At 47.1% G+C, this 14756-nt stretch overlaps 1 protein-coding gene across 4 annotated transcripts in view; it reads right to left on the bottom strand.

Moving 5' to 3' along the window:
* GRAMD1B (GRAM domain containing 1B) overlaps positions 1-14756 on the bottom strand; it is a 269444-nt gene that overhangs the window by 190046 nt on the left and 64642 nt on the right. For 2 of the 4 annotated variants that reach the window (XM_008021276.3, XM_038005062.2), the window contains exon 1: positions 6513-7478. The exons of 1 other annotated variant lie outside the window; for it this stretch is intronic. In XM_008021276.3, the coding sequence (XP_008019467.1) occupies positions 6513-6886 (374 nt within the window). In that variant the 5' untranslated portion in view covers positions 6887-7478. Of the gene's footprint in view, positions 1-6512; positions 7480-14756 lie in introns of those variants that run through there. One more of the 4 variants, XM_073021867.1, reaches the window with a different exon arrangement.

The raw sequence follows: 14756 nt of genomic DNA, 5'->3' as shown, positions 1-14756 counted from the left end.
TTGGCAGAAAACTTGGCACAGAGTAAGACCAGTCCCTGCCCTCAAGGAATTATGAATCTGGTCGAAGTTTTTGCTAGTTAACCCTATCCAGCACCGATCACTTACTTAATCCACTGACCAATCATAGGTCTCCTTTGCATTTGTTCTTCGCTTTGTGTTAAGAAGGACCTGAGTTTTCTCTGTCCCACGCTTCCTGTGCTTCTCATAGGTAGCAGGGCACACCTAGGATGAAGCTACACCAATAGTGACGGGCTGAAGGGGAGAGCATTCGGATGCACAAAATCACCCTGCTCCCCTGCAAATGGAGTTGAAACCCGAAACAAGTCTCCCTCCAAAGGTCAGAGGAAGGAGATGAAGAATCAAGATAAATATACCAATGCTATATATTCATTACAGGCAAACCACACGCCAGTTAGGCTGGCACCAGAGAGATGACCTAGCCTAGCAGGCTGGGTACAATCAGTGAGCGGCACTACCAGCGGTCAGACATGGAGCTAAGTGGAAACCCTGAGGCCCTCTACTCTCTAGCTGCTGGTCTGCTAGACTGTGAGCAATCATGACGGGGGTAGGCATGTTATGCAGAAGAAGGGACATAACAGCCAGGAGAATAAAAGGTAGTAACAGTGAAGGTATCCTGGGCAGAGACACAGAGAGGTGCTTCTGCATCCCCTAAAAAGAGCCTGCAGTTGGCCACCACCCAACTCACTCACCTGTCGTCAGTTTTCCCTTCCCCCTCCAGAGAATAATGACAAGAGGACATCCTGGGAGATGTGGCTTCATCCAATTTCTGACTTTTCTGAACCTAGCGATTCAGAGAGGGGTTCCAATCCTCAGTTTGGGTTCTGAACAATCACCACAACCAGTTTTGGGCAAGGGAGTTAGAAAGACATGTGAGTATTAATGCGAAGAGCCTGCCCCATCAACTGCAGACTACACTATTCCCTGAGCTCAGAGGGCAACATGACCAGCAAAAAAACTGTGCCGTCTTATGTTCAATAGTAGTTAAGATGATACTTTGCAGTTAGACCACTGAAAGAAAAGAGCAAGACTCCAGGCCTTCACCTCCCTACGCTTCCTTCCCGCTACACAGCACAGCAGAAAGTAGTTGCCTCAAGTACCACTTTGAGAGTGTCTCTCCCAAGCTCCAGAAACTACAGTAGTTACCCATTGAATTGATCCACTTTGCCCAGGAAGCACTCTGCATATAGGATCTCAATACCTGTTTGATGACTGAGTGATTCATTGAAATTCAAACTCTTTGGCACACATCACCTTCGGTCTGTCAGCCTCACCACCTTCATTTTTCCACATTCCTCAACAAGATCACATTTGGTCATCCATCTCCATCTTCAAGCCAATACATCCAAACTGCTTTCACCTATAGGCATTTGTTACCCCTTCAAAACTCAGCTCTCTATAGGTCAGTGGTTGTCTAGGGCTGGGGGAATGGGATGGAGAGGGTGAAGGTGCTAGCTAAAAAGTATGAGTTTCAGCCAGGCACAGTGGCTCATGCCTGTAATCCCAGCACTCTGGGAGGCCAAGGTGGGCAGATCATGAAGTCAGGAGTTCAAGACCAGCCCAGCCAACATGGTGAAACCCCATCTCTACTAAAAATACAAAAATTAGCTGGGCTTGGTGGCATGCTTCTGTAATCCCAGCTACTCAGGAGGCTGAGGCAGGAGAATCACTTGAACCCAGGAGGCAGAGGCTGCAGTGAGCCGAGACTGAGCCACTGCACTCCAGCCTGGGTGACAGAGTGAGACTCTGTTTCCAAAAAAAAGAGTATGAGTTTCTTTGTGGGGTGACAAAAGTTTTTTGAAACCGACAGTGGTGATGGTTGTACATAGCTGTGACTATACTAAAAACCGTTGAATTATACTTTAAATAGGTGAATTGTATATTATATAAATTATATCCCAATAAAGCTGTTTTTAAAAACTCAGCTCTGTACTTATCTCCTTTCAGAAATTTTCCCACACTCATGAATAAAAAGAATTTCACTTTAAACAACAGAGAAAAAGGAATCATTTATTTACTCATTATTAATTCATCAACAAACATGTATAGATCTATGGATCACTGTAAGAGGCCAGGTACAGTGCTATGAAGATACAAAGATGAACACGATTGGTCTTGGAGTATTCCAGTGAATATTGGAAAGTTAGTAAGCCATGCTATCTTTACCATTTTTTCCACTTCTTCCTTCCTAGGGTTTAAAGAGAAGAAAGGGGTCTCCTAATCCTCTTCACATTTTCAACTTTGTGCAGGGAAAATCCGCAAACTTGAGCTTCAAGTCAGTGACAAGTAAAAAAAAAAAAAAGGAAAAAAAAGAAAACTAAACAAATAATGAAAAAACAAAAATTAAAAGAAATCCACAAGCTGTGGTCCTCTCGGCCACTTAACTTGTACCACATCAGACTGAATTTCATAGCAAGCCTGAAAGGTGTTTTTCTCTGCTTTGGAGAGGCAGATTTGGGGTGGGGAATGTGGAGACGTCATGCTGGGCCTGGTATGCTAATCCTCCCTAATCCAGGCCACAGCAGAGCCATTTTCCAACCATCATTTCCAAATCCTGAATCATGCGAGCAGGCTCAGGTGCTGCTCCAGGACACGTGAGTATGTAACCTCATACTTTTAAGCAAACATCCATTCCATGTGAGAGACTCACAGAGTAATGAAATAAGCCTTCAACCTTGAACAGCAAGAGGAAGCTGGCAACACATTTTCACATGCACTACTCTTCAGACTTCCCATTAATCCACAGATATCCTCTTCTGCAAATGAAGAAGGTGAAGCTCATAGAGGTAAAGTGAAATGCTGAGGCTAATCTCCATAGCTAATCAATGACAGAACTTAAATGGATAGCTGTCTTCTGACATTAAGTCCAATGTTCCCTGCACTCCATTGCCTCTAAATGCCGATTCCTTTTTTTTTTTTTTTTTTTTTTTGGAAACGGAGTCTTGCTCTGTCACCCAAGCCGGAGTACAGAGGCGTGATCTCAGCTCACTGAAACCTTTGCCTTTGCCCACTGAGTTCAAGCAATTCTCATGCCTCAGCCTCCTGAGTAGCTGGGACTACAGGCATGCACTACCATGTCCAGCTAATTTTTGTATTTTTAGTAGGAACAGGTTTTTGCCATGTTGGCTAGGCTGGTCTCGAATTCCTGGACTCAAATGATCTGCCTCCTCTGCCTCCTCATGCCATGGATTACAGGCATGAGCTACCACACCCTACCACCAGTTCCTTCTCAGGCCACTTGGTGGTATCTACAAGCACCTGTTCACTTGATTGCTTCTTTTCTTGGAAAGAAGCCTTTCATCTTCAAGGCCTAAAAATGATGGGGCTTTGTTTTACACATAATCCAAATAGATTCCAACAGAAGGCAGTACCACAGTAGCTAAGAGGAGATGTGAGTCACACAAATTTGAATTTGAATCCAGAGTCTGCTTTTTCAGATACATATGTCCTTGTTTGTTTTGTTTTGGTTTTTTGTTATTTTGGAAACAGAGTCTTGCTGTGTCGCCCAGGCTGGAGTGCAGTTGCGAGATCTCCACTCACTGCAACCTCCGCCTCCCAAGTTCAAGCAATTCTCCTGCCTCAGCCTCCCGAGTAGCTGGGACTACAGGCATCCACCACCACACCCAGCTAATTTTTGTATTTTTAGTAGCGACAGTGTTTCACCGCGTTGCCCAAGTTGGTCACGAACTCCTGAGGCCCACCTCAGCCTCCTAAAGTGCTAGGATTACAAATGTGAGCCACTGCACCCGGCCGATACATAGGTTCTTCTAATCCAAAAAGTCACCACTTAAAATAACCGCCTGAACTACATCTAGGTGAAAATCCTGCCAAATTTTAAGGATATGTCCCCAAATCCAACAAAAATAAAGGTTCTACAACACACATAGACAACTCTTGAAACCATGAATACCTTCCTAAATTTAACCAAATCTACAGTCATCCCCATCCCAGCCAGCAATGCAAGACTTTTTTTCTTCATACACACACACACACACACACACACACACAGATATATATAACATTTTAAGAGCTGGGGGTGGGGGTCTCACCATGTTTTCCAGGCTGAAGTGCAGTGGTTATGCACAGGCACCATTATAGCCTATTAAAGCCTTGAACTCTTGGGCTCATGTGATCCTCACACCACAACCCAAGTAGCTGGGAATACAGGCCATGCCATTGCACCCGGGTCTTTTTACCATATTTTGTCCTCAGTATATATGACAGAATGTCAAGATCAAAAGAAGGTCTCTTGTAGTTTCTTTTACATTTGAGGGAAAAGCCAATAAGCCACGACAAACTACTTTATTTATTTATTTATTTATTTATTTATTTAAGACGAAGTTTCGCTCTTCTTGCCCAGGCTGGAGTGCAATGGCATGATCTTGGCTCACTGCAACCTCCACCTCCCAGGTTCAAGCAATTCTCTTGCCTCGGCCTCCCGAGTAGCTGGGATTGCAGACACCCGCTACTACACCTGGCTAGTTTTTTGTATTTTTAGTAGAGACGGGTTTCACCATGTTGGCCAAGCTGGTCTCAAACTCCTGACCTCAGGTGACCCTCCTGCCTCACCTCCCGAAGTGCTGGGATTACAGGCACGAGCCACTGCCCCTGGCCTGACAAACTACTTTAGTTCAAGGTTAGCTCCCACCAAGTTTGCCCCATTTCCCTCTGCTCTGTGAAAAGGGTAACAGAATGAAGTACCAAGCAGAAGGAACTTCTATCCCCAGGGTCCACAAAAATCCATGGAACAAAGCTCTATATCTGCACCTGCAGAGGAAATCATGCTCAGTTGTTGCAAACAGAAAAGAGAAACCCTGGAAGTCCCAAAACGCCCATCTTCTGCGTAACCAATCCTGCTCCTCAGTCCCCACCCCGCAGAGACACATGGCTCATCCTGTTTCTCCTGCCACTCTTCATATTGTTCCCCTCCGCCAGTCTTATGCACCCAACCTCATTCTTTTCCTGCTGTTTTCTACTACCCATCTGTATTTGTCATGGTGTCAGCCTCTTCCTTCAAGAAGTCTGCCTCTACTTCTCCAGAACTCTCTCTTTTCTAGTACACAGCACAATATATTTTTCAACGGCTCCCACAGGTCTTTTTTTTTTTTTTTTTTTTTTTGAGATATAGTCTCACTCTGTGGCCCAGGCTGGAGTGCAATGGCATGATCTCAGCTCACTGCAGCCCCCGCACCCAGGTTCAAGTGATTCTCTTGCCTCAGCCTCAGTTGGGATTTCAGGAGCCTGCCACTATGCCCAGCTAATTTTTGTACTTTTAATAGAGACAGGGTTTCACCATGTTGGCCACGGTGGTCTCGAACTCCTGACCTCAAGTGATCCACACACCTCGGCCTCCCAAAGTGATGGGATTACAGGCGTGAGCCACTGTGCCCAGGTGTTCATTTCTTATACAAGTGTCCTCTCATTTTCCTTCTCACGGTCTACAATCCCTTACTCTACCTATCCTTCCCCCACACCCTCCTCAACATCACCACTATTAGCTGTTACTAGACTGAGCTCATAGAAATATTCAGTAAGTATTTACTGAATTGAAATCAATGTAATTGAACAGATTTGAAGAAGGAATTCCAGGGAAAGTGATCCAGTTGCTCCGCACAAGAACACAAACCCATTAAGAGACAGGGCCCTAGAGTCCCAAAGTAAATATGTAGGATTCGTGGTACCAATGAACAAGTGAGGACTCCCTGCCCCCCACCAGGCAAGGGGCTTGCCTCAGACACAACTCCCTGAAGCAGCAGTCCTCACCAGAGCTGTGCAAAGCTGCTCTATGGCGCCCTGCACCAATTCTCTACGTGAAGGAAGCTCAAACTTCTCCCATTACCCAGATGCCACATTGACCTAGGCAAAAAAGTAGCTGGTACAAACCACAGTCTTGTAGGTATCCATGTCTAAAGACTGATATGGTAGGAAATGTGACTCACTCAATTGTCAATATTTCACTTCCACACAAGTGCGCCAGTTAAGGCAAGCCGGTGTGGCCAAACGTAAAATAAGAAGGAAACGGAGTTCAGAAATATAAACTACTTAACTTCTTCTCTGGCCTTTTGCTATCTCCATCTGTAGAAAGGGAGCCACAGTAATACCTACCTCAGAGAGTTTGCGGTAGGGATGGAATCTGGAGGTAATTGAAGTGCTCAACATAGTGGCCCGCATGGTAAGGGCTCGATAACTATTAGCTGCTCTTATTATTATTATTTATTTCGCTGTGGGGATCAAGGGAGATGGAATGCAGCGTGAAGCCCCACGTAAACGTGTCGTGCAACATGAAGCCCCTCACCCTGGGCTGGGGAGCGGGTGGCACGTGTGGAAACTGAAAGCCACCATCCCTGGGACCAGGCGCAGCGCCCGCCAGAAGCGCCTCTGGTGACGGGCTCCTACTCTCCCCCAGGACGTTTCCCCCAGGATGCCCCGAGGCCCTGGACGGCTCTGGAGAGGAAGGCAGGGAAGGGAAGGAGACGGATGGAACGGGGACGTACCTGCTTTCACTGCACTCCTTCCGCTCCCTCACCCTCAGCCACTTGCGGAGGAGGAAGCGTTTTCGGCGCGGGGACGCGCTGGGTGTGGAGCAGTTGGACCACGGGGTGTCTTCGTCGCTGGAGGGCGTGATCTCGATGGACGGCAGCTGCAGGAACTCTTTGCCGGGGGTCAAGACGCCGGGTAGGTCCCGGGCCAGCCCCGCCTCCAGGCTCTGCTCCTGTACGTTCTTCATGCGGCGCATCTTGAAGCGCCGGCGGCGAAGCGTGGGGGTCGACGAACTGGACCAGACCGGGCTGCCCTCAGGCGCGCCCTGCGGCTCGGGCACCTGCAGGGCGGGCAGCGGCCGGTTCTCCATCATGTTGGCCGCCGGCATGGGGGCCGTCGCCTCTGCGCTCGCCCTGCGTCCTCCGCCAGCGGCCTCGTTCGCGTCTCCCGCTGGCTGCTCCCCACCCTCGGCCCGCGGCACACTCCCCTCTCCAGGGGCCGGAGGACCAAGTTCCTTTCCCAGAGCACAGAGAGGAAGGGACGCGAGGAGACGCGGCGTGGCGCGCCGCCTCCCAGAGTCTAACTTTTCGGAGCGCGAGTCCTCTGGGCCGTCAGCCGCCGGCGAGGCCACCCGGGCGGGGCGGGAGCTGCCTGCCAGCCACCCGGTCGCCCTCCTGGGGCTCCCCTCGGGCGCCCGCTTGTTTTTCTTCCGCTGAGCTCCCTCGCTTGCTGCGTCTTTGCCTTAGCGGAACTCGGCAGCCCGGGGCCCCAGGGGGCGGTGCAGCAAACTCTCAGCGGTTTGCGTTCAGCAGACCAGGTTGGGGAGCCGGCTTGGCGCTGCAGGGAGGTAGAGAGCAGGAGGAAGAGGCAGTGGTAGGAGGGAAAGGGGGAGAGAGAGAGAGGAAGCGAGACACTGGATAAAAACAAAAGAGGAGGAGGAGAAGCGGGGGCTGAGGGCGGGGTGGGGGGGACTATCCTGAATGGACTAGCACTGGCAGCGACCGCTAGTGTAACTGTACACGGATTCCCCCGGGGAGGGACTCTACCTCCAAGTAAAGGCTGCTCCAATCAGCCTGGTGAAATAGGATCACAAACCAAACTTTCTCAGGGCAATGATTGGCCAGGCAGCTCCCATTAGTCAAACTCGGCTATTTCCTTGGGGGTGGGGGGTGCAGAGAAAGGGGAATCAGTGAATTCAGTCCTCACTCTCTCAGGCCACCCATGACACAGGGTTGAAGGAAAATGAGGAGACTTTTCAACTAGCTCTTGTCTCCTAAGAAAGGCACTTTGAATTATTTGGGGGTGTGGGTAGTGGCACTGCAGGCCGGAGTATAGTCAGAGGAGGAAAGCAAGGTTGCTGGAGGCTGCTTCCAAAATGACAAGCTGAGAAGAGAGGACAGTTCTCCCGTGGCGGCGTGAGCTAAGGACACCAGACATGACACACCAAGGAAAGACAGACAATAGGGTCTGAGAGACAAAGGACACAGGACCAGTAAGGACAATGGGGGCTGAACCCTGTACATGAGCCAGCTGCCAGTACTATAGCTGCGTCCTGAGCAAAGAATGAAATGAGGAGTGGGTGAGCACCCGCAAAGCAATGCCTCCAACAGAGCCCCAGGGAGTTGAGTGTACCCCCCCCCTTACATTCCTGAGGGCTGATTCAGTTCTGCTCCAGTCTGCCGTGGACTGGGTCACAGAGTCCAGTATGTCCCCATGTCATGGAACCTAGGAAGTCTGGGTCAGTCCTGTAGCATCCCAAGATGTGCTGAACCACACTCATTCTCTAGACCCAGGCCCTAAGAGATCATCAACCCTAGAACTGATCTGTCCTATTTAGGTGCTCTCTGTGGGCACTGAGTCTAACCCAGCCCAGCTCCTAGAGCAAGGCTGTAGCACCCATTCTCCTCCTTCATCCCTAGCCCAATGCATTTGTCTCTTGGGTCAGTAACTGTTTTGTTTTGTTTTGAAGAAACAAAGTCTCACTCTGTTGCCCAGGCTGGAGTGCCGTAGTGCAGTCATGGCTCACTGCAACCTTGAATTCCTGGGCTCAAGCGGTCCTCCCACCTGAGCCTCCTAAGCAGCTGGGAGTACAGGTGCACACCACCACACCCAGCTAAGTTTCATTTATTTTTGTAGATATGAGGTCGTGCTATTTGCACAGGCTGGTCTCAAACTCCTGGCCTCAAATGATCTGCCCACCTTGGCCTCCCAAAGTGCTAAGATTACAGGCATGAGCCACCATACCCAGCCTGGTCAATAACTTTCAAAGAGATCATGAGAAGCACCCAAGAATATACCATGAAGTCCACAATCTGATCCACCCCTCTTTTCTGCCACTCTCAGAGTCCAGTTTCCATCTGGGAGCCAATGCCCAGCTTCCGTGCCAGGACAAAGGTCACATTTCACAAGTATCCTAAAGCTGAGGAAATTCACACCCCTAAAGACCACAAGAATTCACTGCAAGTAAATACATCCCTGCAGTTCAGCAAGACATCAAGGGCTGACAGCTGGCTATGGGTCTACCAAGCTCTGCAATGACACTTGTCAAGTATGGAAAAGCTCAAGGCATGCTGACATTACACAACCTTTGAGAGGCTGGGAAACTGAGGGAAATATGTCTTCCTCAGGGAGAGAGATGGTGCGGCTGAAAAGCCAAGGCCAGGCCCACCCATAAATGACTCCCTGGAATGTCGGCCCGGTTTCTGAAATCCAGCCACTGGCCCTCTCAGGAGTGATTTGGTATCACTCTATTTTAACTCCCGGACATAGCACAGAAAGCAGAAACCCCTTCCCATCAGGTGTCAGGCCTGGCAAGGAGCAGGTCATCTCTTCCGGCTCCAGGGATGCTGAGGAGGCTGCGCTGTAATTCCAAACTTCAGGATCCAGAGCTAAGCCAAGTTCCACAGAGTTTGTTCACTCCCTTGTACTTCCTCCAAGGACGAGTGTTTTGCAGGGGATCTGATAACTTCCCAGTTCAAGGAACCTGCGTATTGGGTGGGCTCTTGACATAGAAGATGAGGGTCTCAGGAGCTTATGGGAAGGAAGCCAGGACACTACTATTCGCTTCGAGGCCAAAAAAACAAAAGGATGGTGCACAAGACAGGGGCAAGAAGATTCTATGGGCAACTTGGGAAGAGGGAGAAACAACAAGGGGGGAAGGTTTAAGTTTGTTCTGGGCACTCTGAATTTAAGTGTATACCTCTTACAAGGAAGAAAAGCCACCAGCTCTCTCTTCCCACACACTTCAGCCACTTTTCCCACCCACAGTAGATTCTGAACCTGAAATCCTATGAGATTTAATTTAAGCCTTGGGCACAGCAGTGGCTAAGAGTGATCATTTACATTTCACCTGGCCTGAGAGAAAACCTCCAAACAGGAATCTAAAATGTCTTGCTTGGGAAGCAGATACACAGAACTCTTAGCCTGAACACTGTCCTTACTCACTTGCACCTGCAGTCCCTTCTTTTTTTCAAGCCATAACCTTTTTGACCATTAAAACCCTGTTCAAAACACGTCCCCCAGCCCTTTCCAGCTGTTTCTCTTGCCCATGGCTCTGGCAAGTAAGATAATAAATGAGGCACTGCTTTGAAACATGAAATGCCCTGCAGCTGTGAGCCATCATTACCATTAAGACTATAAGCTCCTTGAGGAAAGAATCAGGTTTCTCCTTCCTTTAATTCTCTCCAGTATCCTGTGCTTTTTATGTGTTTGGTGACCTCTACACTTTTGGAAAGAGCTTTCATACACCACACTGTGTCTTCCCAGCGGCCTTTACAATTGATGAAAGTGGGACAGAGAGATTCAGTAGTTTATCCAAGGTCACAGATAAATGACGATGGCTAATCAATGACAAGGCCAGAACTGGAACTCACGCCTTCTGAAGTCAGTTTAGAGGCCTCCAAAAGTGTAGAGAAACAATTTCTCAAAGTAGCTGGTGCCAACGTCAGAACCAAAGAGTTTCCATGCCCTGCATCAGAATCTCAGCGATTGCATTTGCTCCCCAAGTCTCCCCACTCCCATATTTCTTCTCTCCAATATTTGGCTCTCAGCAACCCCACAGTTCTCTGTGAAACTGGCCTCACCTTTGCCCCCATCCCCCGCTTCCCCAGACAGGTGGTAGCCGGAACCACCCAGCCTCCCCTCTCCCACCTGCAGCCAGGCCTCTGACTTTAAATGAAAGGAGGTCATATTACCAAGCAACTGTTGCTTATTCTCAGCTGCAAAGGCTCCCTTTTCCTACAGATACAAGACACCCAACACCTGTCTATTACTTCTGGAGACTCATAAACTCTTATTATTATTCAATTTCCAGGAGAAAACTTAAGTGAAACATAGTAGCTTCCAGGCTAGATTTCTCCTGGGTACACATCCAAGTAAATGTGAACTGGAAGGCGCAGGCACCCCGGACACATTATTGCACCTGCTCCAGGATGCCAAGGCAAGGAACTCCCACGGACACAGGAACGTCTCCCCACAACACTGTTGTTGCAAGAAAGACAGTCCCCACTCTCAACGCTGGGACACAAAGTCTCTCCCTGACACAACATGCAGAATGGCCAATCCTAACGGTTGGCCCATTATGAGGGAAAGAAGCAGGCAGTGGGCATAGAAGAACTGGAATTTGCGGCTGGCAGGAAACCTGGAAATGCGGACAGAAACGTGGACGATGCTGAGAGCAATGTTAACTGTCTTCAAACACAAAACGAAGGATGGCCAGATTTCACTCTGCAACTCTCATTTTGCTGCTGAGCAAGAGGAAATGCATTTCTGTAGAGTGCAGCATGGGGGATTTGGGATAGATGATGAACATTTACCGAGGGTAAGGCTGTTTAAGGACTGGCATGAATGACTAAGGCTGGGTAGAGAATGGCCTTCTCTGTAGATCTTTTAAAGGTAACTGGAGCCTAGTTAGAGGCGATGGCAGGAAAGAGATGATCTCTTAAAGGCCCAGCCCACCCTACTACTGTGGGTCTCTAAGACCCAGATGGTTGCTTTTTAAAGTAGAAGCAATTCGCTTACACCTAAAACAAAGTCTGTTTGAGCTGACCTGTTACTGGCTCAATGGCATTTTGATCACCGGATGCTAAACCCTCCCTGAGACCTACAAACAGCTTTAATATCTTGCACTGATGAACTAGAAATACAGGGATCAATTACCAGGATGGTACTGAAGCAAGGAAGTGAGGGCTCGGGGAGGAAGACAGGAGAAAGAATTGGAGGGAATAACTTAAACTCTTCCCCGTGGTATCTCCTTCTGTTTCTTTCACGAGTCCTCCCTTCCTTTCCCCAGGGAGGGGCTCACTACTTTAAGAAGGGTCAGGGGATGCTGCACTGAATTGGTGTAGTTAGAGAGGGAGTGTGGAGGAGGAGGCTGATGCTGGTTAAATACAACCTAAATCAAACCACAGTTGACCAACCACCACATCCAGCTTCTCCTTCCAAGGAAAAAGGGAGAAAATGCTTCAGGACTTTGATAGAGACTCAGTTTTGGAGAACAGAGCCCTGGGCAGTGCTCTCAACCTTGGGGAGTGCACAGGATCAGCTTCCAACAGCCTTCACAGGGGCCAGGGTGAGCAATGACGTCACCTCGGGAGAAGGACTGTCACCAGATAAGCCTCATTGGTGTAATTGCTCATCAAAAGGCTTCGGCGTCAAAGAAGAATGTTTTGCACAACATTTGGCTGCCCTTGTACTTGACACCAAGAATACCAAGGCACAGAAGGACATTATCTCTTGTCCTCTAAATCTTGCAAGAACTTATGTGCAAACCAGGGCTGAAAAAGACTCTCTGAGGTTGCCCCATCTGTCCTTGGCTGCCCATCCCAAGGAAAGCAGGTGGCATGTGCTGGAAATTCTGCTCTTGCTTTCCTCAGAAGCATTGCAAAATACCATCAGCCTATACTAATTACCAACTAGTGACTGAGTGTGCAGACCCAAAGTCAAGCCACCTGAGTTTTGTACCCGTTTCCATCACTTACTAGCAGTTTTATTGTGGCTAAGTTATTTAACTTCTCTGTAACTCAGTTTCCTCATCTGTACAATCAAGATAATAAATGGCATCTCCTTGCTGGAGTGATTGTAAGTGTTAGTGCTATGTAGGGCACTTAGAACAGAGTTTGGCACACAGTAAGTGCTCAATAAATGTTAGCCTTTGTTATGTGTAAGTTTCCCTTATAATACCCTTCATAAGAAACAGGACTATTCTTGTTGATTTTCAATGCAGTTTAATTCTACAAGTGGTTGTTAAGCTAGAGCACTGTGTAAGTCTCCCTGTTCAGGAAGCCCTTGGGATATAGCTAGATAAATAAGATACACATGGTGCATTGAAACACATGATCTCTCAAAGCAGAATTAATTAAGTGCAAAATACAAGTGCACAAGAGGTGTGAGTGGAAAGATTGATAAATTTTAACTAGAGGGAAAGAGGCAGTCTAAGCAGGTCCTATGGAAGAACTGGTATTTAAGTTAATACTTCAAGTAGGAATTTCAATAAAAAAGAATAGGGCATTAGCAGTTGGAATAAAAGCAATGAGGAGTGAAAACTCACAGAGTGGTTTTGAAAATAGGAAAAGATAAGTCAGAGCATAGGGTAGGACATACAAGATTAGGCAATGAGGTTGGACAAACAAGGGGTCGGATTGCAGTGTAGAAGGGTTTTGTTTTGTCTTGTTTTTAAATTAGATACAGGATCTTGCTATGTTGCCCAGGCTTGTCTTGAACTTCTGGTCCAAAGGGATCCTCCTGTCTCAGCCTTCCAAAGTGCTGGGATTACAGGTGTGAGCTACCACACCTAGCCTAGTGTTGAATTATAGATTTTATTATTTAGGCAAGGGATACTATTCAGATTGGTTTGGGTTTGGTGGTTTTCTTTTTTTTTTTTTTTTTTTTGGTGTTGAGGGGGCTACATTACTAACCTGTATTTGGGAAGCATCAACTCTGGTGACAGCGTGAAATTTGACATTTGAACTGGAGAAAAAAGCAGATAGGAACCATAAAAACCAATTAAGAGATTATCATTCAATCAGCCAATATTTTTGGAATATTGACCATATATATGAATGGCAAATAGTTCAAGTAAAAGATGGAGAAAATCTGAAATAGGGCAGGGGTAAAATGTGGAATGAGAGGAGATAGGCAAGGAAAAGGAGAAACCTCTGGAAGAAAACCAAGAAACAGCAATCACTGGGAAGCCGAGGGGAGAAAGGAGGCATTTATTGCATGGCTACACTAAGCCAGGCGCTGCGCTGAGTGCTTCACCCACAAAATCCCAGCTGAGCCTTGCAACAACTCTGAGAAATAAATATCAAAAGTCCTATTTCAAGGTGATGGGAGATTTTACAAGGTGACTTGCCCAAGTTCACACAGCTAGTAGAAGATGAACACAAATTTAAACTAGGGTCTCTTTGCTTTAAAACTCATCCTTTTAAAATTATACTACATTTCAAAGGGATAAATGTTACTAGATCCTATAATGAAGTCAGGCAGAAGACAGACAGAGATAATTCCATTAAATTTTGTAATTAGGTCATTGATGACCTTTGAGACAACAATTTCAGTAGAGTGGTCAGAGAAGAAATGAGATTGCTATGGGTTAAAGAGTAGATAGGGAATGAATTAATGGAAGCTGCAAGATTAGACTGCCCTTTCTAGAAATTTGTCAGCAAAAGGAAGGAGGGACATCTATTCTCAAATAGTTTTTGTGCATTTACTATGTGTTAAACACCCTTCTAATGCCTAGAGTTAGACTGTGAAAAGTTACTTGTGGTTGGAGTGGGAGCAAAAGGAGACAGAAAGAGAAGAGGAGACAGGAGAGGAGACAGAAAGAGAAGAGGAGACAGGAGAGGAGTGGAGGCGAGAAGGAGAGGAGAGGGAACATTTGGGGTTGGGGATAAGGTTTTTTTTCTTTTAATTTGTGTGTGTGTGTTTTATTGTTGGTAGATGCTATGTTTTAGAGGAACAAAATGTGACTGTATGATTATGCCATTCACAATGGAGTTCTGCCTATATCTGCTAAGAAAATTGGAGCTTCGTGGTGTACCTGGTAATCTAGCAAATCAATCAAAAAGTATTTAATCTTCCCAGACTCTAAGCATACCATAATAGTGAGTAGTGTGAAGTTTCTGAAAGTTTATGAAAAATGATTACTGCTTCCTACAAATATTTTTTGAATGCCTATCAAAGATGACTCTGGCCTCAGTTGCTTCAAATCTGGGGGAAGGGAGGAAGGAGCAGAAAACCAATCCAAGAACTACAATTTG

This window comes from Chlorocebus sabaeus, chromosome 1 (assembly GCF_047675955.1).
Source record: "Chlorocebus sabaeus isolate Y175 chromosome 1, mChlSab1.0.hap1, whole genome shotgun sequence".
Classification (NCBI taxonomy): domain Eukaryota; kingdom Metazoa; phylum Chordata; class Mammalia; order Primates; family Cercopithecidae; genus Chlorocebus; species Chlorocebus sabaeus.
The sequence above is the reverse complement of the archived record's forward strand: the minus strand, read 5'-3'. Positions and strand labels throughout refer to the sequence as shown.